This window comes from Coccinella septempunctata, chromosome 6, assembly GCF_907165205.1.
Source record: "Coccinella septempunctata chromosome 6, icCocSept1.1, whole genome shotgun sequence".
NCBI classification, from domain to species: Eukaryota; Metazoa; Arthropoda; class Insecta; order Coleoptera; family Coccinellidae; genus Coccinella; species Coccinella septempunctata.
This window is the reverse complement of record NC_058194.1, coordinates 25,991,189-26,016,159: the sequence shown is the minus strand read 5'-3', so window position 1 is coordinate 26,016,159 and position 24,971 is coordinate 25,991,189. Positions and strand designations below refer to the sequence as shown.

Genomic DNA, 24,971 nt, shown 5'->3' with positions numbered 1-24,971 from the left:
AATTTTCGCACGGGAATTTGTGAGATTAGCGCAATTTATTTTTATACCTTTAGGAAATTGTCGGTCCATTATAAAGGTACGATCTTGATTAACTATTTTCCATATCGAAAGTTTCACGTTCAACAGTTCATGGTGATTAGACACGATATGGCAATTCTTGGGACCGAATATTTTCATGAATTTATTACTGGGAGAAGTGTTTACTTTGCGAGTTCAAGGATGCCTTTCTCTGAACTATTTAACTTCGGAATTTTGTTTACAAATTCTGGGAAATGTACGTGAGGGGAGATATTTTACAGATATCCAAAACAGTTCAGGAGTATCGGGAACATTTAAGGAATGTGTTTGAGGTTTATTTCAAAATATATTATAGAATACTCTTTCGAGGTGACTGGAAATGTAAGGAAATATTTGAGAAATTTTTTTAATATTTCAGAAATACTTCGAAAATACCAGAAATTTTCAGGAACTATCCGAAATATTTAGAAATTTCTGGAAATGTTGGAAATAATTGCGAAACAAATTTCAGAAATACCAGAATTTTCAAAGAATTATTTGGAATATTGGGAAAATGTCGGAACATGAGAGGTGCTTTTCAATTCCTGAATAGGTGTACAAATTCTTGGAAGTACCGGTAGATTCCAGTGACTTGGGACAGTCCTATATCATGGGATAATTACCCCCCTTGCAGATTTCTTTGTTTCTTTCTTGTTTAACAAGTAATTCCTGTTGAGTTTGCCGTGAAGAGAGCGTTCGAATTGACAGGAAAAATTAACGAATTCAGGAGAGTAAAAGCGCGTTTTTTATGGCCCTTATACTTTATAGTGTTCTGTACATGTGCTTCACTTTGTGCTTGTGTAATTTTTTTTCTGGATACGTGGGACATAAGATATGTCATGAAACAAGGTTGTTTACAAATCAAAAGGCAACACGGATCTCAATCATTTATTTTGTTGTTTCATAGGGTGACTTGGGACAATGACGAATATATACAAGCAACGCATTGGCAGCAGGAAATATGCCGATTTTTCACAGGATATTATTATTTACGTTATTTCCACAAAGAAATCACCAAAGAATGAAAGAAATCAAAGTTCCCTTGTTTTGTTTAGTTTTTCCACATTTGAGTTGCAATATATTTACTTTCGCTGTAATAGGGGTTTGTCATTTAATTTCCTTACCGAATTTCAACTATATAATCACAAATTCTAATTTTTCAAAACTATAAACCGCCCCAAGTCACCTATTTCATTTGAGAGTTGAGAAATCAATAGATTTTAACTTGTGTCAGAAGCCTCCCAAAGGGGTGGGTGACCTGGGACAAGTATATTTTATTAATCTCCGAATTCTGAAGCATGGTATATATCCTAATCAATAGTCTGAGTCCTTAAGCATATTTGAACCTATTTCTCACATGAAAATAGGTCACAGTTTTTGAAATATGACAAGTTGAATTTCAAAATCGTCCAGAGTTAATCGAATCTACGGTATATCGAAAATATGGGAATAAAACCTAGACATTTTTGAGGAATATAGATTCAGTGATACTTTGGGAAAATTAGAAATAATTCAAAATTTCTAAGTTATCACAAATATTTAGGAAAGCTCAGAAAGATATCGGAAAAAGGAGTACAAAATTCACGTTTGAACATGTGAAAAAGCTTCAATCTAGTTTAATTGCTCAGAAACATACCAAAAATATTGGATTTAGTTGAACAATCACAAGATGTTCCTATTCAAATAACACCCAGTATATATCAAAACTAGAATTGAACAATTCTGCGGGGAAATATCCGTTGACTGAAATAATACCGGAATAAATGAACAGAATTTCAGTTCCAACATTTTTGCGTTTTCCATTAGCAGAAAAAAAAAAGAAAAAAGGAAGAATCCGGTAAGGCGAGAGTCTTAATTTTATTCGAATCAACCCAAAAATGGAGACATGTCCCGCTTAAGGAAATGAGCAGCACGTAGTCGCCAGATTCAAATCGAAATTACAACCCGGCGAAATAATATTTTCACTACCAACATCAACATCGTCGTTCATTAAAAACTCATCAACTTGGTACCTAAACGATAAATCCTGCAGATTTATTGCCGAAACGGATTCGTTATTTCTGCATTTTCTGAGCCTGTTATCATAGCATTGGAAGCCGAAAAACCCCAGGAAGAATTCCGTAATCCAAATTATTCCTTCTGTACTCAATCATAAATATGGAACGGATATAAAAGCAGAAACAACCAAATGTTATGACACAGTATATACAGAATAACAAATATTGGGGCAGTTGGAGTGAAGTGATGATATATTATTAGGTGTCAGACTTTTATAAACACCATACAGAAACTTAATTTCATTAACGTTTTATGTGGTTATAAATATCTTCGTTTCAGCTCTCAGCTTTGAGTAGCAGCGATAATGGGTTACATGTTTTTTCTTTAGAGGGAGGGCTAATTAAGGATCACATATTCATCATTAGTTATGCCTCAAAATTATCAATGGTTAACTGAAAAAGTTCTTTACTTCCTACCAACATGTTCAAGTTGGAGACACGGATTATCGAAATAATTGAGTTGACTAAGACTAGCTATTCAAGAAAGATGATGGACTCCTTTGGCAATACCCAAATCATTCGTTAGAATTTTGTTGTTTACTTGAATTTTTTCCCTCACCCATGTGAAAACATTTTGAAAAATACATAAAAGAATATAAAAATCAACAATATGATATAGAAAACCAGAATTTAACTAGAAATTCAGTGTTATTTTTTCATGCAACTGAATGTTATAATACGAATGATAGCAAAAGATAAATATCAAATTAGAAATGGGCATGTTCATTTGCGTTTTTCATAAGAAATGAAAAAAATTCCATAGACTAACGAAAACAAAACTATTTATTCCCTTTTGATAAAACAGACTAACAAAGTCCTGTTGAATATTTCCAAATTAAAAGTAAATTTTGATTTACGCTTGCATATTTCTATCGTTGCTATATATTCGACCCATCAATAAAAAATGCGTGAATAAATCAGGTACAGATAGTCAATCAGACTCGGAACCGATGTTTATTCAATTCCGTTTCGAATTCCATATCATAATTGCTCAAAATGTATCATATAGAAATGTGTTGGTTGCCGATCAATAACTCAATGTCACAAATCATCTGAAATAATGCGTTTTTGATGAATTGTTCAATTCCTCTACGCTCAATGGACGTTATGCAAATGTGAATATTTATTTGGAATTTTAATCGAGTTCTTTATGATGCTTTGGAGGATTTCAGATTGTACCGGCGCTAAAAACTCCGTTATATTCGATAGAATAAAAAAATTGGAAATAGGATAATTTTGCAGAAGGCAGCAAAATAAATAATTGAATAAAAATCATTGTGAAAATATTATATGTTCGAAAATTCTGGATAATGAAACTATGATTTTCCTATCGAATTTAAGGATCATTTTACATTTGTAGATTAGATTTTAGTACACAAGGTGTTCAGCGGCAGATTGAAAACTTCAAACCGTATCCTATCGAGAAAATTCTCTTTTTAAATTCTTTTTATTACACAACAGGAAACATAACCAGTTGGTTTTCATCGCTGACTCACAGACGGCACCAACATTCGAAGCAATAACATTCGAATGTCACCAAGAAATAAAAATTTCAACACCCCAATTTTATTGCCAAGCCTGAATGTCTTCGACACTTCCTCACAGTGTGAAATGTCATCTGAACAGAGTTCTAAAAGCGTTGTTGTCTCACACAGTTCATATTATTTCTCACCAACATCAGCGGAGCAGATATAAAACGGTGAAGTTTAATTTAAATATCGAGCCAAAACGAGACATTTCAATCGAGTTTCTTCAAGATAATAATGTATCATAAAAAATGTCTACATTTTTTGTAGATTTGTCTCTCTTTTTATTTTGAGAATATTGAAATATTTTATTGAAGTAACTTTTTCTATATTTTGGGGATATAAGATGCGGAATTTTCCACGTCCCTATTGGAGAAAGGCGTGTGAAACTAACACTAAGAAAAAATATACCTTTCCTTGAGTAGGAAACCTAGGTCCAATCAACAGGGGAGATTTTTCGCTAGTCCAATGCATATTCAATTAGTTTTATGCGGCAAATTCATTTCACTTAGCATCCACGAGGTCGTCGGTGTTGATATAGCGCAGGAAGAGGAAGGTGCCAGTTAAATCTTTATGATTTAAAGTGGCTGGAATCAGTTCAAGTTCGGATGAAGCCGGCTCGGCCACATCACAGAGCTGGTGTCTCATGAATATGTATTAAAATTTATATTGCGAAATTATTACCTGCTCCCCAAGCGAAACCACCTCTAATTCCACGGCCTTGTAGACGTTTCGAGCTGTATAGGGTGAGCGTTAGTGCTATTGGCGGAGTCTTGAGTGGTGATTATTTCGGGGTTGAAACTCGCCAGGTGGTGAATGATAGATCGGACACCTAGAGGGTTGGCCCTTGGATATGATACATTACGACTTCCTGAGTTAAGAAGGGATGGGGGGCAGGAGTTCTCAGATGTTCATTAACTCTTCCGGATTATTATTTTTTTGTTTCCTGTTATAACCATTGAGATTGAAAAAAGATGCATCATCTGACATTTTCGCAGATGATCTTTTTGTACGATCTAGAGTGATGAGAGGTTATTAAACTGCTCTAAAAGTTAACAGAGTTCAGGAATTTTGTGACCGTTTCAAAAGGGGCTGATTCATGTCCACCAAATGGAACCTTTGACTCGTACAAATATTTCAACAGTGAATTTTTGAGGTCAAAATAAACACTTTTTTTCCCTATCATTTTTCCCGAATCGGCTCGGTTTAAAATATACAGACTGTTGAAAAACCAAAAAAAAAAATTTTGTTCTGTCTCACAAACGGTTTCATCGAATGATATAAATTTCGGAATATAGTTTTTTATTTATTTCACGAATCTTTTTCGAACACAAGATATCACCCACGTCTTCCAGTTTTCTCATTATGACCATTACGTTCCATGAACATACCAAAAATTCAAAGAAAGCAACTCTTGAAACTAGGTTGGGCGCTATCTAATGAATATTTGAACGTTTTGTAGAATAAAAGTATTCCTCATATTTTCTCGTATAATGCGCTATTTTCGAGTAACTTGATGTTAAAAAGTAAATGTCAAATTTGAAAAATTCTCGGAAAAATTGGGTACTTTGGCTGAATACAACTCTGTTTAAAAGATCCACAGATGTGTATTGTCACAGATTTAGCTCGTTATTCTGAAGGTACTTTCATTTTTCCAGAGGTGGCACAGCTCATTATGAAAATTTAAAATGGCTATATCTTTTTATCAGGGCCGAATCGGAAAAAATGGTATGGGAAAAAAGTTTTCCTTTTGAACTCAAGAATCTATTGGTAAAATATTTGTACGAGTCAAGAACTCACTCTGTATACAGGGTGTTCCTGAATTGAACGTACAAACGAAAAGGGGAGATTCCTTAAGTGAGTTTAAGAAAAAAAAGTCCCATGGGGTCACAAACTTTTCGTTTTCAAGATACAGAGTGTTGAAGTTTGAATTTTTTTCAAGTTTTTTTCTCATAGCATCTACACTTCACCAGATATTCAACTGAAATTTGGCATAGACATTACATTTTAGAGTTCTCACCACGTGACATGGCAATTTCGATAGAAGATCTACAGGGTGATATTTTTTCTGGAACACTGCCACCTGTTCTTCTGCAGAACTTTTTTTTGGTGAGCAACTGTTAATTTGAAAAAATGTAAAAAGAAGCTTTGTTCTTATACTAAACTTTTCGTTCTCTTGTAGTTTTGTCGTATCTACCAACGATCTCGAGAAAAAAAATTTTGAACGATTCTCTCGAAATCCTCGTGAAAATCCAAATTATGATGGGAAGGCCACTTTGTAAGCTGCGGTGAATGAATTCAGTGTCAGTTTTTATGGAAATTTTCCTGATCTCTAGCGATGATTCATAAAGATTCGATAAACTCGTATAATCAACACAAAAAATGTATTACAACAAGAAGAACAGGTGGCAGTGTTCCAGAAAAATATCACCCTGTAGTTCTTCTATCGAAAATGCCATGTCACGTGGTGAGAACTCTAAAATGTAATATCTATGCCAAATTTCAGTTGAATATCTTGTGAAGTAAAGACTCTATGAGAAAAAAACTTGAAAAAAATTCAAACTTCAACACTCTGTATCTCGAAAACGAAACGTTTGCGACCCCATGTTTATGGGACTTTTTTTTCTTAAACTCACTTAAGAAATCTCCCCTTTTCGTTTGTACGTTCAATTTAGGAACACCCTGTATATGTCTATATACTACCACTGAGCTTAATTACCATTTAAGTGAAATTCCTATTTTTTGATAGAATTCTTTGAAATTTATCAAGGGTACTTCAACAATTTGATCAACTGAATTCAGAGGCGTTGTAAGGCTGTAGTTGAAGTACGAGGTGGCCATACTCATTACTGAACAATTTTTTGAGTGAACTGATTTTATATTGCAAATACTGAAAAATTTCCTCCTGAAAATCCTAAACTCATGAAGAAATGGGCGAAAAAATGAACTTGATAAGTGAGTAAACATTTAGCTTCCACATATTCAAAAAAATTGTGAAAAAAAGCCTTAGAAACACTCTCAAAATTTCTGAGCATCCTCAACATTTGTAGAGCAATATATTTCAAGCAGGTATTCGAGAATAATAAACCACTGGTTGAAATTTTGAACCCTTTTTCACAAATAAATTCAGTTGACATAAATTTTCCTCAAAAATCACCCAAGATAAACTGCTGAAATTCAAAAATTCGGTTTCGACCAGATTCAAATGCACTTAACGTAGATATGAATATTGAAGACGTTCGATAATACCCGCTCAATACTTCGTACTTCGCAGAATTGCCCCAAGTTCCAAAATTAATCAGTCCAGACATCCAATCAGCAACAAACGACATGACATCCTGCGCCATTCACGGGACTTCTAGATCCCCGATCTCCCGTCAATGCACTTTCGTGACCCGATTGAATTAATCATTACTCCATTGTGATCTCCTCCCGCGGCCCCAAACCCCCAATTGACGAAACTAAGAATCAGCGTCTCGCCTGGCTTTCCCGCCCGATCCTCATAATTGAATTTGCGAATAAGTCTGCCAATCTCTCCGAATTAGAGGAGTCAGATACCTCGGCAACGTTATATAATTACCAATTATCCGTTTTTTGTTTTCCTCCTTTATTGCAATCAGGCCCACTTGACAGCGTATCGAACAACGTTCAACTGCGCCGTTTATGGATGAAGAAAACGCTGGCCGGGAAGTGAAGAGGAACGTGGAATATTGAAAGGCTTACTTTTTTCACGGTGCCGTCGTCGAAGGAAATTAAAAATTTATGGGAAATGAATCCGAGTGATTCGTCCGCATCAGGTGGCAAAGGGACAGAGACTAGGCGTGAAGTAGAGGGCTCTCGGAACAGCCGAATGTGTCGCTGAAGTTTCACAGAAGCTCGAATTAAAAATGTAGAGGATTGCATCGAAAAATCCAAGGCGTTTGGCGAAATGATGAATCAACCGTTCGCCTCGTCATTCGGCTTGCAGATTATTGGTTTCTGATTCTAATAATATTCGTTTCAATACAGAAGAAAAAATGAACATTGCCATTTAATTTAGCAGTCAGTTGGCCGTGAAATAATGGGGTATTTTCCTAAATTTCAAAATATATGTCATTGAAATCCTTATAACTCAAATATATCGAAATATATTTTTTTAGAATTTTAACATATTGCGTATTGTCTGCATTCACTTACGAAAATTCTGATTTCAAAAGTGCTCTCTTATGAATATTCTACGTCATTTTCACAATCCGGCAACGCCCGTCGAATCAATAAAGGTCATGAAAGTTTTATGATCATCATAGACTTAATAAATATCAAGTTTGGTGATCACATTTGACAAGGAATACAAACAATGCATAGAAATATCAAAATATGACACAAAATGTCATCGTTTTTAAGAATATATAGACAGAGATTAGAGAAACAATTTTTTGACCTGTGTGGATATAGGATTCTATATCTTCTTGATCTGTTCCACTGTTGTCTAATTAACAAAAATTACTAGACTTTAGTAAAGGCATTCTACGTCACGAGCTTTTACATATTCGAAGTTTCGAAGGGTATATTTCTGAATTTTGAAGCGAATCTTTTACGTGTTGGCTAACTAATGGAAAAGGGTTTCCATAAATAATTTTAAATTCGATTTTGGAGTTTTAGGAAACTTGCCCATTTCGTCAAGTTTTTGTAACTAGAACGGAGTAAGATTGGCACTCGTGAAATGTCGTTAATGTCATAACGCCGTTGCCACAACTAATATCAATTTTTATTACGAAAATGCCGAAAGTGATTAAAAAAGAGACAGGGTTTCAGGAGGTGCTATTTAGAATTCAGGTCCGCTCATTCAAATAGTTATACCCTGATATTCTGAAATCCACAATACGTCAGACGGTAGCGAACATATTCAATGTAAGAGAATTTATATAATGTTTCATCCAAATCTAAACGACTTATATTTCAGCTGAATATTTCCACAATCAGAAAGATTGTGAATGAAGAGGATGACAAAGAATTTCCTTCTATTGGGAGACCCAAAAAAGTGGTGGCATTTGAGAATACCATGTTTGAGTGAATTAATGCGAAAAGTTTACTACAGGATTTTCGATGAATGATTTTTCTTTTTTTTCATTTGACTTGTCCTATACATTGTAAATATCTCAAGGTACCAATAAATGCCACAAATACGCGCCAGTGTTCCTGTTAGTTGTTTATTCGTGTGAAATTTTCCTTCAAATGTAAAGTTCATCTTGACTTGAAACTTCCTTTAATTCCTTTTACTTACATTGATGCAAGATGATTTTTGTTGAAGAATTTAACATTCTTGTAATCATCTGTTAATTCCTTCGGGAGATACCCATTACCAACCACTGCGTCATATGCATTTCATCTTCGGGTTAATATTTGTGAAATCTACAACTGATGTAACGTGTTCAAACTTTAGCCAAAGAAGATAACGAACATTAACTCTCCTTAAGCTAGTAGATATTATGGTATTATACTGATCTCTAGTATTTTCCATGCAAATAACTGGATTTGGTATGCCTTCAATCAGTTTCTATAAACTTCAAATATGTTCGTCACATATTTTCCGAAGAGATTCAACATTGTGATAAAATACGTATTAACAGAAACTTTTACGTAGAACGGGCAACATAGCCTTGACTTGAAACCCAAAAATGTTTTGACAAGCGTTATAACCCCACATTTTCGTACTATACAGAGTGAAATGTGTCAAATTTCCATGACCAACCGAGTGCTGAAATAAAAGTGAATGGAGTATACCTTTATATTAGGTACAATTATAAATATAATGGCCCCACTACGTCTAAGTCATCCTTTAGTTTGATATATTTCCCACTCCATTTTGTTAATATGGACTTGTTCTTCTATTTCATTTTGGAAAAAAAGTGGGAAAGATGTGAAAAATTCAACTTCTGGAAAGAAATATGGCCATTCATACCGAACGTTCTGATTATTTTTCAACACTAAACATACCGCAAACAGATAATGGCGAAGAATTCAAAACGAACGATCAAATGGAAGAAGCCAAAAATGAACCATTGCCTGATTTGAAAATCTATTGGAACTAAATCGACCGTTAATAATATTTCTATGCGCGTACATACAAATACTGGATTTGCTTGTCCGGAATTCTATGTGGCTGGATGCTCTTCAATCCTCCGAAGAGGTCCTGAATGAAATTCAGGCAAGTTATTCAAGATCGATAACCGAAGTTCGCGATATATCATGAAGTAAGGTGGAACCCACGAAGATGGAAGCCATAAGGAAACTTCAATAATTATAATGCGTCCTTTTTGTTACTAGGGAAACACGCACCCAAGATCGATAATAGTAGAAGTCAAGACAATATGAATTGTCTTGGAGAGCTCGACTTGCTTATAGATGGAGAAACTACAGAAATCTATATCGCTTACTATTCACAGTTAGTATTGACTCTTACTTCTAAAGGAATCAATATTGACAAGATTGATTTCTCGATAATTTCTTATGATACGTAAAACTCCCAAAAGTAGGAAGATATTTAGATTTTTCAACATCGCCTGTATTCTACAAACATTGCTCCTTTTAATTACTTGGATCCCCTCAAAAGGCGAGGCATTTTTCGAGATGAAAGGAAGCAGTAGGCAGTTATGAAATAAAACCATTTTTGACCATAAAAAATGAACCCCCAATATGACACGGCTTCAATAAGAGTTCCTGAATATAATCCCGAAAATTGTAGGTCAGATAACTTCGGTTGTCATTGACGTTAAATAGGAGCGTCATATGGTAAAAGTTACATCAAAATTCGATGAGGAATCTGAAAATTTTGAAATCTATTGAGGATGCTGTTCCAAAAAAACTTCTTCCGTCAAACAATATGAAAAAATTCTAGATTTTCTTCGTCCTACCAGATCATACACTCAAAATGAACCTTTATTGTATGTCCAGAGTTCAAATCGATGTTTTCTTGATTGCCATCTTTATTTTAACCAGGAGAAGGATCGAAAATCCCCTAAGGCATGAAAAGATCCGGATGGTAGGAAATAAAAGCTCATTTGCAGCGACAAAATACTCTCCCGAATAGGAGGTAAATATTTGTCTTGTCATATGAACGCCGTTGACTTGACGAGATAATGTGTTTGGGTTCTTTGAGACGTGCGATATCACCAACAGACAAGTGTGCCGTTTCCATTAAATACAATAACATTCAGTATAAACTGGTGCTCCCTAGATAATCCCATGTTTATGTTAAGAAGATGAACCAAAGTGGAAGCAAGGCTTGAAAAAGGTGTTGTATATTGGACCAAGTGATTGATCGAGATAATTAGGTATGGAACTATATTTTATATTAAGTGTTACCTGCCTTATTTAATTGGAAATTACGAGGATATATCGATATCTAGTTAGCCTGGACCAGTTCTATGCATAAAAAAATATTGCGTAGCCATAGCAACGAACAATAACTCATTAGAAGTGTCAGTGTGAAGTTTGAGGTCAAAAAAGTAAACCAGAGGTACGCAATAAATTGAAAGAAAGAAGATGTCCACCGAAATTGTAAAAATCGAAAAATTGGAGTATCAAGCCATCATCAAGTACCTGTATTTAAAAGGGTTAAGAGGTAAGCAGATTTACGAAGATATGCTTAAAACCCTTGGTGATCAATGTCCTTCGTATGCGACAATGAAAAATTGGACTGCAAGCTTCAAAAGAGGTAAATTTACCATTGAAGATGATGACCGATCGGGAAGGGCCAGTTTTTGTGTCAGTCCCCGAAAATATCGATGCAGTTCATGACGAATTGGGCTAAAACTGATATCTGAAGTACTGAATATTTCATACGAACGCGTTCATCATATAGTTCACGTCAATTTGGACATGACAAAAATTGCTGCAAAATGGATCCCCAGATGTTTGAATGTTAACTAAAAGCGTGCAAGGGTAGAAGCATCGCGTTCGATCTGTGCTCGATTTGAAAACGATGTTGACTTCTTAAACCGAATTGTTACTATGGATGAGACTTGGGCACATTTCAACGATCCAGAAACAAAGCAACAATGGATGGAATGGCAACACTCTGGTTCTCCAAGACCTAAGAAGTTTCGTGTCCAAAAATCTGCTGGAAAAGTTCTTGCTTCAGTTTTTTGGGATTGCCATGGAGAAATCATGATTGATTTTTTGGATTAGGGTAGAACAATAACTGGAGATTACTATTCGATACAACTGACCACTCTACGGGAAAAATCAGAGAGAAAAGACGCGGAAAGCTATCCAGACGTTTTGTTGTTGCAGGACAACGCCCGTGCACACAAATCTCATGTTGCCATGCAAAAAATTCGTGATATAGGGTTTGAATTGCTAGAACACCCCCCTTTTTCAACAGATTTGGCTCCATCCGACTATCATCTCTTTCCTCAACAGAAGAGAGTTCTAGAGACGTTGCCGGTTGGCTGTAATAAATGTATCTAATTAAGCATTATTAATAAAAGCAGAATATGATTAGTCATAAAATATTTTGACATCGAATTTTGTTTGGTTCTATAGTAGGCTAAGAATTTTTCAATATATTCTCGTACTTAAACACTTTTGAAGACGATTTATTAATTGGCCTTATGAATAAATGAACGAATATTTAATTGTACCAGAAAACCTTAAGAAAAATGTCAGAAGTTGCTGAAGGGAATCACATGAGATTTTTATGCCAGTAAACTCGGGGTTTTCAATGTTTCATCTCCACATTGTGCCAAACACACGTCTACAATGGCCGACTTGGAGATGCTCGAGATACCAAAGTTCGAAACTAATTTATTTCATCATCTCCATTGTGAACTTTTATTGGCATCGTACCTCAACAAATTCCCCGCCGTAGGGGTGCTTAGAAAAGTCACATGGTCCCATTCTTCGATCCGCCAAGAGTGTCCAGAAAATCGCAGTGAGAGTTCCCTGACAAACGACCCAAAAATTCTCAACCGTCTAGAAACGCAATACCCAAGGAAATGAATTAGATAATCGATGGGTGTCTCTTTTCAACGATCAAACTTGACAGGTCCTTGTAGATTCGGGGACAAATGTTTGTATGACAAAGGAGACCACATCGTCCTTTGTCCTCTTAAAAGCGTCTTCACAAAAGACAGTTGGGGACACCGGCATACTTATTCGTCCCTTTATGGCTTCAAGTAAGTTCACCTGGGCATAAAATCGCAAATTGTGTATTTGTTAAAGCTAGAAAGACGGGTCCCACTGGCCCGGATACGAGCGGAGACAACTATTTACCTGAATTGTTAATCATTTCACCCCTGGCTATACGGGCAGATGCGATTACGTTTTTTCATTTTTGTTAGATCAATAACGACCGTGCGCGATGAAAGGGACCGCTGAAATATCGACAAAAGGTTTTAATTTAATCCCGTTGTCTTCAGATGGAAGTTTCATTTCGGGGATACGACAATGCCAGCGTTCAGAAAAATCCCTCAATGAGCTTACCGTTTCCACTGAACCAGCTATTTCCACTTCGTGAGGTTTCAGATTAGCATCGGCGACTTGTTTCGGCGACATTTTATTCGATTGTTCACTTTGTGGCGCAATTGTTTCACATAATAATCCTGGTTATTTCACCTAAACTACGAAATCATTTCGACTTTGGGGAAATACAGGTGGAACTACTTGAAAAGATGTCGTAGGCTACCTACTTTTCATTGACAAATAAAGTAACACGGCTGTCCTATAATATAATGGATTATAAAGGATATCAATATGAATTCAAAAGAATAATTTGGAATTCTTCATTAGTTTTTTGTATGTTTCTTTTTGCATTTAATTTTTTCAGGTTTCTTCTGTCGTATTGAGGTTTCCATAGGTCCTACCTAAACTCTACAGCAACTGCAACCTTGCAACCCTTAGTGTTACAATCCCAACCCCAATATTTTTAACATGGAAGATGGGGTAAGTGACACCTCATTTGAAAGATCTTTCTATTCTTAGTTCATCACATTTACTTTTTTTTCATTTAATCCATTCGTTTTCTAAATCTACATATTTGAAATTTAAACAAAGTTGTTTTTCCCTTCAAGCTTGCTGTGTGAATCAATCGAATTTGAACTCATTTATTCTGTAATTTCGATACTAAATCTGCTGTGAGGTGGAAAAGTAAAGAAATTATTTAAAATTTTCTGCCAATGAATGAACTATTTTAACTGTAATTTTCAATAAACGATACAAACAGTAATATTTTCATGTGTATGGCGGTTAAAGCCATACATATCAAATGAAAATTTTATTGTTTCGTAGAGTTTGATTAACGAAGCGACCAATTCTGTACAAAATTGAAATATGATTATGCCAAAAACGAATGAATTGAAGGAAAAAAATGGAATATACCGAGTCCAGAATGGAAAGGCCTTTCAAATGAGGCATCATTTACCCAATCTAAGCTATTCAAAATATAGGGGTTGGAGTTGAAACACTAAGGGTTGCAGAGATCATTTTGAATTTGATCTAAAAATTCTTTCTCCTGGATTCGAAAAGTGATTTAATTCGATCAAGTTTTAACTTAACACTTGGCTCTGAAACGTTTTTAAGAAGAATAAACTCTGATACAAGATTAGATAGATACATACAAAAAATTCTCCCTCAAATCGCCAAAAAAAAGGGCAGCATAGTGCTCATTTCTAGACAATCGTACCTACTCAGGTTGAGTTTGTGAACATTTCTGTCCTATAGAATGTATATCATGAAATTTTTATTGAATAATTCGAGAATTGAATTTATTTCAATTTAAAATTGACGATTAAAACGAGCGATTTTAATTAATTTGCTGAACACGTCCTGAATGAATTTCATTATAACATTCCTGGAATTTCACATTATTATCTACTACTCTTTCATGAATGTAAATCATAACAGTTCTATTTTTTAAATCTAATCTCTTTTTAAATCGAAATAGAAATGAAGAGTAACCTTTTGGCCTTGCTTTTGGCTTTAAAGTTCTCTCGATTCATGAACGAAACAGGTCCGTCAAGCTGGAGACCCGCCTATAACATTCTGGCAAATAGATATGAATTTTGTGCCAATTTGTGCCGTAAAAAAATTTTTGTGCCCGTATATTTTCCGAGATATTCCGACTTTTCCGATGAGTCCCCAACTTGACGCTGAGACCCGCCAATGAAATTTTTTCTTCAAGGCACAAATTTGCACAAAATGGGCACAAAATTATTACCATATTTATTTGTCGAAATTCCATGGGCAAGTCTCAACGTCAAGTCGAGACAAATTTTTTACGGCACAAATTGACACAGAATGGGCACAAAAATCCTATCATATCTATTTGCAAGAATGTTATAGGCGGGTCTCCAGCTTGACGGACCTGAACGAAACGAAATAAAAATGGCCGATAAAGAGAGATAACAAATGCTGAATATAACGAGGATATTGAACGAAAAAAGAATAGTTCGCGAAGATAGAGATCTGAAATATGCAACACATGGGGAGACGCAGAATGTACAATAGATCTTGAACCATTCAATTAAATTTCACACTATATAAAAGGGTCTCACGACGTTGCCGCTTTACCTTCCCCAACAAAGAAATCTCCTCTATAACCTCTCGTCTACGTTAGGACGCTACCGTGAAAAGGAAAACGATCGAAAGAGCTAGCGATGCCCCGCACAAAGGACCGAAAAAAAGACCGACTGAGATCTAATAAGGCAAGTTCTGATTCTTCCACAGATAATCTACGGCGTACATAATTCACAGACATCTTTTCGATTACACGGCATCCAGGAGAAGAAACCGTTCCCTCGGACGTTTCCTAGAGATGCAGGAGCTCTCAGGTGTGGAGAGAAATAAGCCCATTTAGCGGGCGTTTCGTGTTTTCTTATTGAATTGAAAATTCGAACGCTCGGCTAAATTGGTTTTCTGGAAATTCCATTCGCTGGTGCTCGATGAATACATAAATTATGCTATGGTCGTGGTCATAGATTTCGGGTGAAATAAGTTCGGTTGTTTCCTGCCAGGGGATGAGATTGGTAGACGAGTTTGCCGATAGTTAGACTAGGTTCGAGCCAATGAAAGGCATGATGAAGAATTTATTCATCATTTACTCCGGAGCAAATCGACAGAGAATTTTCTGATTCAAGTGAATTAGAAAATTAAAACTGTCGTACGGTCTTACTGCTCATCAAATCTCCAACACTTTTTTATATCCCTTAAAAAACGAAAGAGAAACTGTCACAGGCAAGAACATTATACAGCGTCTTTATATAAATTTTCTTTCAAGATATGGGAAGTCCAGGAGAGTTGAATCCTTTTTCACTCTGAAGCTACTTTAGTTGTATCTTTAAATGGTAGCAACTCATTTTTTATGCGAAGACTTCATGCCTAAATAGGTAACGATAGGTAATAGTAGAGTAATGGTGAGATGAACATTTTGTGTACAGCAATTCTGTTTTTAGGAACCGAAAATTAGCTCATGCCCATAAGTTTGTTTATCAGGAAAAACATTGAAAGAAAACAATTTTCAATGACCAACGATTGTCTATGTCAAGGTTTTCATCGTCTGATTTATCAGCGTAAGAAATACATATTTTCAATTTCAGAGTCACTCTCCCTTACTTCGGAGATATTTTTCACTTTTTTGAACCTTTGTTCTTTATACATTTATTTCTATTATTCTATTTTTCTAAATCAAACTATTATCTAAGATCAGTGCGGGAAACTTGGACCACTGATTATGTCTCCTGACCATAGCATCAGTCAAGTCTCCCGCACTCCCTTTTAGTCTACTCAACAGATGTTTTCTTGAAACTTTTAGAACTATTATCAAAAAGGCTCATCGTTTGTTAAACAATATTAATCAATGAAAGCAATAAAACTAAATAACACCACGTACCTATCAAACTTTTCAGACTGTAACAAACAAAAATCATTCAATTTCTTACTTTCTAACAACCCTCTCACTCTCGAACTGTTCTGATGGCGGCCAAAATGGAGCCTGCACTAGTTGTGCCTTGTTACGAGTATGTGGCAAGCTATTTACGATACTGGTAGAGCGAAATTTGAATGGAAATATTTGAGGTGGTTCAAGTCTCCTACCTGTGCAAGTCTCCCGAACTCCCCTACAGCTCCTAGATGTGGTGTACTATGTACAATTTTTGTTTTTCTTTGGAAGCCAGGATGTTTTCAGAAATTATAGTCTAGAAATTTCGTATCTTTCGAATTGAGATGAGTTCATCCTTCAAATACTCCACCAAATAATAAAACAATCGTTAAAAATCAATGTTCCTTCAAGTTTCGATCGAATTTGCCACGTGGAACAAGGACCAAGGCGCTTCTTCTTACTTTGTTGAGTTCTCAGTGAAAATCGATACTCCTATCCGTATTAAAATAGTCGATTCATGTTCCGAATCCATAAAAAACTTCGGGAAGGAGGTTGAACGGTGGAAGCGGTAAAAAGTTGAATAAGAAGTCGCAAAGTGATCCCGAAGATATGGAGATGAAACATCTATCAACTTTTTTCCTGGTTAAAATATGGGGAAAATTTTTTGTCCGAACAAAAGGGCAACGCCATAAAACAAGGGGAAATCATCCCCTGCCGAAACTAACAAATTTATTTCCTAGGCTTCGTAGCTTTCCACCGATGGATATTTAGTAAATGTAATTTATCTCACATACCCCTAGCAGCCCACTATATTATAAAGAACAGTTATTGACTTCTTCCTCCAGGCCCCGAAGGCGAAGCTATAAAATTAAACTGGTGTATAGATCAGGGGTTGTTCTGCCAGACCAGGGATGAGAGGGGTCGTTCCCTATAAATAAGAGAGGCTCGTTTTTCGCAGGAAAATTTACAATAGCGATGGTTATCTAGCCGATTATTTGACTATGGCGAGGTCATTCTGCAACTTCAGACTTTAAGACGCCAAATCTCCAACTAAAATGACCTCTCATCTCTGTCCCCACAAATATAAAAAGATAATAAATACGCATAATTAGAACTTGTCCAAATAATATGACGTTCAGTAATTCAATAAGCAGCCCCTCCATTTTGAAACCCGAAAGATTGGAAGCCAGAAAAACAATGCAGGGGTTTCTTCGAAATAAAACAAAGGACCAAACAGGTAGCATGTGCACCAAGTGTAAAGAGGAAGTCAGCCATTTTATGAAGCGGTGAAGTACGTATATACCTATCCAAAGTAAATAAAGGGCTGTATTTATACAAGGTTCGTTGATATAAGACCCAACCCACTTCAAGAAATTTGATATTGAAATTCTCCAATCGTCTCAATGAAAGCCCTAGCTGACATTCTCATGTTCACGTGAAAATGGAGGATATTCACTTCTTCTTGCAATTCAACCAGCAAGAACAGAAATATCTGACGAAAAGACATTTTTCAGCTTAAAAAATCAATTCCAGATAATTTTTTAGACGTTCTGAATCTACGTCCTCTGAAAATGATAATTCTCCTAAAAAAAATTATCTTCAATGTATGAGTGCGTATAACTCGGCGCATAACAAGCACCTTAAGCTTCGCCAATAAGTGCAATTACTTTTCTCATCTCCTGTTTCTGCTTTCATTGCAAGAAGAATATTTTAAATTATTTTTCCCCAGCTAAGACGAGAAAAATCATTTTTTCATCAAGGAACATTGAATCTTTTGATTCTTTATGGTAATATCAGCGTTCAGTTCAGCACGGAATTGAATAATTCATGCTCTTCCCCGATACAGAAAGATGAACATTATTGCGATATGCAAAACATGTTTTCATTATATATCAAAATAAGGCACCTGCCCACATTTTCCTGTTTTATAAGTCGAGATATAGCTACAGCAGAGCCGCGCTTGATCGTTTCGTGAAACGTCGTGGTTCCATGTTATTTCAGCGGCATACAACATGCGATTAAAGAGGAAACGAATTCCATTCCGTTCAACATCGTGATATAATTCCGCTTTTCGTATTTGATTAAATTCATACCCCGGTCCCGATATAATTATAGGGTGGATAGATGTGTTTTGAAGTAATTTTTATACTACTCCCACATTCGTGGAACTTTCAAGCCCTATATCCCCCGAATTCTGGCCATATCGTCGTAATTACGGATGATTATAAACTTTCGGGGATTAAAAACCGCAAAATACGACAGCTGTTCAGGCCGACACGTGTTTTGATACAGGGGGGAAATTTGAATTCGTGCAATAATAAAATTACGTTCTCACCTGCTCCAAAGCATCCGCTATGCCCACAGTGGATGCGGTAGGTTCCTAGTGTCCCTGGGTAAACTAGACGGGTGGTGTAGGAAAGGTGGGAACTTCCCTGGAGGCGGAGGGGGCGGCAAATCTGGACTCCTCGACCTCTCCAAATGCGTTGGAGTCGCCGAAGAATAGATGTTCAACGCTGTGCGTTGGTGGATGCAAGTCCTTCTCACGTCAGGCATCGCGAATTGCAGTTTCTGCCAGAACTGTCTGTCGCCCCACTCGATCACTGTGTTCGTTTTCAGATAGAGACGCAGATCGGGATCTAAGTCCCTCTGGGGCAACTCCCCGGTTATTATAAAAATGAGTCTACGTCTCCTGTCCTTCAGGATTTCGTGCAACGCAGATTTGAACTCGAAACGACACCACTCGTTCAGTAAAAAGTTCTTGCTCAAGACGATTATAGTTCTACGCGACGATTCCACGGCTTCTATGATCGTATCGGCTACGTAAGCCGAGACGTTAAAGTCTCTGTAGTGCAAACAGAGCCTGTAACTGGGATCCCCCGACTCTAGCCCAGGGGCTAAAACTTGACTGACAAACGCTTCGTCCTTAACGCTGTAACTTATGTAAGCGTCGAAAAGTCTGTCTTTATCTTGTTGCTCCTCGAAAGCAGTCGTTTTATAGCACATACGTAATCCGCACCTCGAATATATCCACACGCGTAATTCACGTCGATAATAGAAGGCACCGCACACGAGTATCACGCTGAAGAGGAACGCACACATTGTTCCCAGCATCAAGGGGAGATAATCGTTCATCACCTGAGTTTCCACGATCGCTCTGCTGCCTCCCGTGTAGGGTTGGCACAAGGAGGCGTTGAAATCCGCCATGTGGAAACCAACCTCCCTGGTCACGTTGTTATAAAGGCAAACGATCTTATTGGCGTCCACCACTTTGCCGTAATTCACCCTGAGCCAATTTTTATGTTTCTGGACGTAGAGACAGTCGCAGGACCATTGGTTATCTGACAAACCTATTTCCACAAGGTAAGGGTTGAGGAGAAACTGCCACACTTCGAAAGTGCTCAATCTATTCCCTTCCAATCTCAATACTTCCAGCTGTTTCAACGCCAAGAACGTTCTGTTATCTATATAATGTATCATGTTCTCTTGAAGATACAGCTCCCTCAAGCTTTCCAATGATGCAAACTCGAATCCTAACAGTTCTTTTATATGATTGTTCTCTAGATGAAGTATGGAAAGTCTTCGCAAACCGCTGAATGTATGGTTGTAAACGGCAATGATGTTAGAACTGTTGGCGTATAACACTCGCAGATTTTTCCTGCCGATGAATGAATGGCTGGATAATTCCCCGAAATTGTTACCGTCCAAATACACCTCAGTGGCGTCCATGGGTATACTACTTGGCATTTCGGTGTAACCGGCTGCAGAACATTCCACGACGTTTGCTGACCAAGATTGATCATGGTAACAAGTACAGTTGTTCGGACATGTCATTTCACAGTCGCAGGCGTCAAAATCGCAGCAGTGACACAGGGCGAAGCAGTGGGTTTCGTAGGTACACAGGAATTGGGAAGACTCAGCCTCCACCAAAGGCAAATAATTACTGTCCCTATTGTACAATAACTTACAGTATATAGTCTCTAAATCCATGACGCGTGGATGCTGCCGCAGATGGTCCAGCTTATTTATCCTCTGCAACCATTCCATCGTACAATCGCACTGAAACGGATTACCGCCGATGTAAAACTCCGGAAGCGGCCTGTCCGGATCTACAGGTGTCAAACGTAAAGCGTTCAAGTCCATACTCACGATCTGGTTAGCGTACAAATCGACTCTGGTCAGATTCATTTTCTTCAGGAACGTATGCTGCTCGACCGCCGAAATGAGATTATCGTTGAGGAAAACCAATTCAGTGCTGCTCGGGATGGCGGCGGCATTAATCTTCGTCAATTTATTGAAGCTAGCGTCTAGAGTTTGCAACCGCAGCTCCAGATCCAGCCCGTAGTGGTTCCCCAGTTCCCTGATGTTATTCTTGTGAATGTCCAACCATTGCAGACCGCGAGGTATCAACGCGTAATCGAACCAATCAATTTGGTTATCGGACACGTTCAACCACAACAGACTGGGTATCTCAGAAAAAAGCCCGCTTATGTCCGTCAGCTGATTCGAATCGATCCTGATCGCCTGAAGGGTCGAGCTTGAGTCGAAAGTTCCATGTTCCACTTTGCTGATTCGATTTCGGGCCAGATTCAAGATCTGCAGCGCGGGCAGATCGGCAAATGCCCTCTTGCTGACATTCTGTATCAGATTCCCGATAAGTCTCAGGCCGTATAAGTTGGTCATGCCCCTAAATCCAGGCTCCTCGATGGAAACGATAGAGTTCTCCCCCAGATCCACCGTCCTTAATAGTCGCATATCTTTGAGGGCCAAAGGAACGGCTTTCAGTTTGTTTCCGTTCAAGTTCAAATCTTGCAAACTGGAGCAATTTCTGAATGCCTCCGGGTGAATCCCCTCCAGCAGGTTGTTATCGAGCGCCAGCAAGGATAAAACGTACAGCCCGTTCAGAGAGTAAGCGTCTAGGTACGTGATTTTATTATAGGATATAATTAGGGTATGAAGATTATTCATGGGAGCGAAAGTGTCGGCTGGAATTGTCTCTAATAAATTATGTTCCAAGTTGAGGATCTGCAGGGTGTATAAATCCTTGAAGAATGACGGATCCAGCTTCGAAATTCTGTTATAGGACAGATTCAGCAATACCAATCTTATCAGGCCGGAAAACGTGTTCGCGTTTATCCAAGAGCTGCTCAATAAATTCCTTGATAAATGCAGGGCCAACAGCTGCTCCAAATTGGAGAATAACCCAGGGGCCAGGACACTTAATGAGTTATTCTGCAAATTTATTTCTTTAATGGAGCCAGCGCAGTCTTTGAACAATTCGGCCGGTAGGGCCACTACTTTGTTATTAGAAAGATCGAATATCTGGAGAGACTTCAATCCTGCCAACCCTTTGTCTGCTATCATGGAAATTTCATTATTATGAAGATAAAGTTCTTTGAGATGTTTCAGGAGACTAAAGCCATTAGCAGGCACTAAAACGAAATGGTTGTAAGAAGCGTCAAGTACCTGAATATCCAAGCTGCATGGATACGATACAGGCTTTGTTGGTTCTACAGGTTCGTCAGGATCATCGTCAGAAACACTAATCAAAGGTTGGGGAGCACCGTTAGTTTTTTCACGAAAACCCAAGTCACTCACATCCTGAAGTCTATTTTCACTGAGATTCAAGTGGACCAAGTTGGTTAAGGGGCAAAAAATGTGTTCGGGGAAGGCCCAAATGTTGTTGCAACTCAAATCTAACCTCTCCAGCTGTCGCACTGGTAGGAAACTATCACGAGAGAAATCCAGATTCATGGCAGGCCAATCCGTATTGTGAGTTTTAACCGATAAGTTCCTCAAGTCTCTCAAGCCGAGAAGGGTCCCAGAAGGCCATCTCCCCAACTTACAATTCTCCAGCTCAAGTTCCCTGAGCTTAGTCAGATGCACGAAGCTCTTATCGTCTAAGCTACTCCTAGACATGATCTCCGGATTACATTCAATCCTCAACGATGTAGTGTGTTCGGATGGGATAACACTGAAGTTGGTGGTGTCGAATTCACTGTTAATTGTTCTTAGGTTACATGTGAGGGCTACCTCATCTTGCCCGCCACTTTGAGAGGATTCTCTGACCCACCACTGGCAATCATCTGGGGCTTCGTAACGTAGGGGTTGCGAGGAACTTTCGGTAGACAGAAGATCTTGAGCATTGGCGATAAAACATCCCAGGACCAGGTATGCGAAGAACGACCAACTTATCACTGATTTAACCATCTTGATTTTCATCCTCTGTTATAAACCTGATGGCATAGCTAAGATTGATTTAGGATGCAACCACCGAATTAATCTCTTAAAATTAGAGTTTCAGGAAGTCCTAATCATGCTACTGACGACACTATCTAATAAACACTTTCAAGTTTTTTTATTCGAATGTATATCCAGTAATAAAACAGTTATTGCATCGAATAGTGGTACGATAATTTAATATTTCACTGGGTTGGAGAAAACTGAAGAAACTAAACGAAGATCGACAATTCTACGTGTTTCGTTCCACACGGCTTGCCCTCATCAGGTTGACGCGACCGACCTCGAGGGGGGATGACAAGAGACTGAAGTTCAGGATGCTGGGTAGTCCTGTATGAGAAGAATTATCGAAGTCGTTGCGTGAAACAGCGCGGGAACGTACGACGGCCCTCGATCAAAGCCGAATCGGCGTGTGCGCCAGGCCAGAGAGCTTTCGGAGGCGCTACGGCCAGCCCACTACGCTGCAGAGATTATCTTGCCCCATGGTAGTAGGTAGCGTGGCAGGAAGTTTTTGAAGGATTGCGTACCAACTCCTTAATGGGTCTGAGGAATGTGTTAATTGGAGTATGAGAGCAGCGAGGAAAAGTACGTAGGAAATTATTAATTCAGAAATTATCGCTTTTCATTTGCGAGGTAGATGATTCGTTAAGGAATCTCCTTTTAAGTTCGAGAAAAAGCAGGCTGTCACAAACTACTGCGTTTTCTGCATTCCTCTTAATGATTCCTTTTTTTGAGAAATAGATTGGAGTCTGCTGGAATTAATTCCACGGTACATTCTTTTTTATCTAGTCACCGTCTTCCTCGACAAACTGCAACTTTTAACAAGGAGATTAAGTGCACAGAAACCACCTACAGGCAAAAATTGATCCATGAATGATTTGATTTCGATACAAATTTATTATTTCAATTGTTTCATTACACCATGAATCTATGATTGTCAAATTGACTGATTACAAAAAGAATTCATATACTTCATTCAAATTTATTTTAGCAGTCGGTTGGCCATGAAATAGTTTTCTCAAGTTTTTGTAACTAGAACGAAGTTAAGTTGGCACTCATGAAATGTCGTTAATGTGATAACGCCGTTGCCACAACTAATATCAATTTTTATTACGAAAATGCCGAAAGTGATTGAAAAAAGAGACAGGGTTTCAGGAAGTGCTATTTAGAATTCAGGTCCGCTCATTCAAATAGTTATACCCTGAAATTCTAAAAACCACAATACGTCAGACGGTAGCGAACATATTCAATGTAAGAGAATTTATATAATGTTTCATCTGAATCTAAACGACTTATATTTCAGCTGAATAGTTCAACAATCAGAAATATTGTGAATGAAGAGGATGACAAAGAATTTCCTTCTATTGGGAGACCCAAAAAAGTGGTGTCATTTGAGAATCTTATGTTTGAGTGAATTAATGCGAAAAGTTTACTACAGGATTTTCGATAAATGTCAGTTCCCTAAAATGGATTTTTCTATTTTTCATTTGACTTGTCCTATACAGTGTAAATGTCTTAATACCTAATACTAATAAATACCTATAATTATTATTATTATGTCAATGTATTAAGATGAATAGCCACAAATACGCGCAAGTTGCCCTGTTACTTGTTTATTTATGTGAAATTTTTGTTCAAAGGTGAAGTTCATCTTAACTTGAAACTTCCTTCAATTCCTTTTACTTATATTGATGCAAGATGATTTTTGTTGAAGAATTTAACATTCTTGTAATTATCTGTTAATTCCTTCGGGAGATACCCATTCCCAACCACTGCATCATATGCATTTCATCTTCGAGTTAATATTTTTGAAATCTACAAATGTAAGCCAAAGAAGATAACGAACATTAACTCTCCTCAAGCTAGTGTATATTATATTATACTGATCTCTTGTATTTTCCATGCAAATAACTGGATTTGGTTTGCCTTCAATCAGTTTGTATAAACTTCAATTATGTTCGTCACATATTTTCCGAAGAGATTCGACATTGTGATAAAATACGTAATAACAGAAACTTTTACGTAGAACGGGCAACATAGCGTGGATTAAAAACCCAAAAATGTTTTGACAAGCTTCATAACCCCACATTTTCGTACTATATAGAGTGAAATGTGTCAAATTTCCATGGCCAACCGACTGCTAAAATAAAAGTGAATGAAGTATAGTTTGTTCAATACAAAAGTGTCTTATTTTCAATACGAAGGTGTAGGTAATGAATGTAGATTATTTTGAATAAT

General features: G+C 37.4%; 1 protein-coding gene across 1 annotated transcript in view; it reads right to left on the bottom strand.

The window, feature by feature from the left end:
* Positions 1 to 23,045, bottom strand: part of LOC123315639 (toll-like receptor 6) — a 48,780-nt gene extending 25,735 nt beyond the window's left edge. Inside the window, exon 1 of the mRNA XM_044901413.1 lies at positions 18,832 to 23,045. Coding sequence (XP_044757348.1) covers positions 18,849 to 22,715 — 3,867 coding nt within the window. The 5' untranslated portion in view covers positions 22,716 to 23,045 and the 3' untranslated portion in view covers positions 18,832 to 18,848. The remainder of the gene's footprint in view (positions 1 to 18,831) is intronic.
* Between the last annotated feature and the right edge of the window lie 1,926 nt (positions 23,046 to 24,971).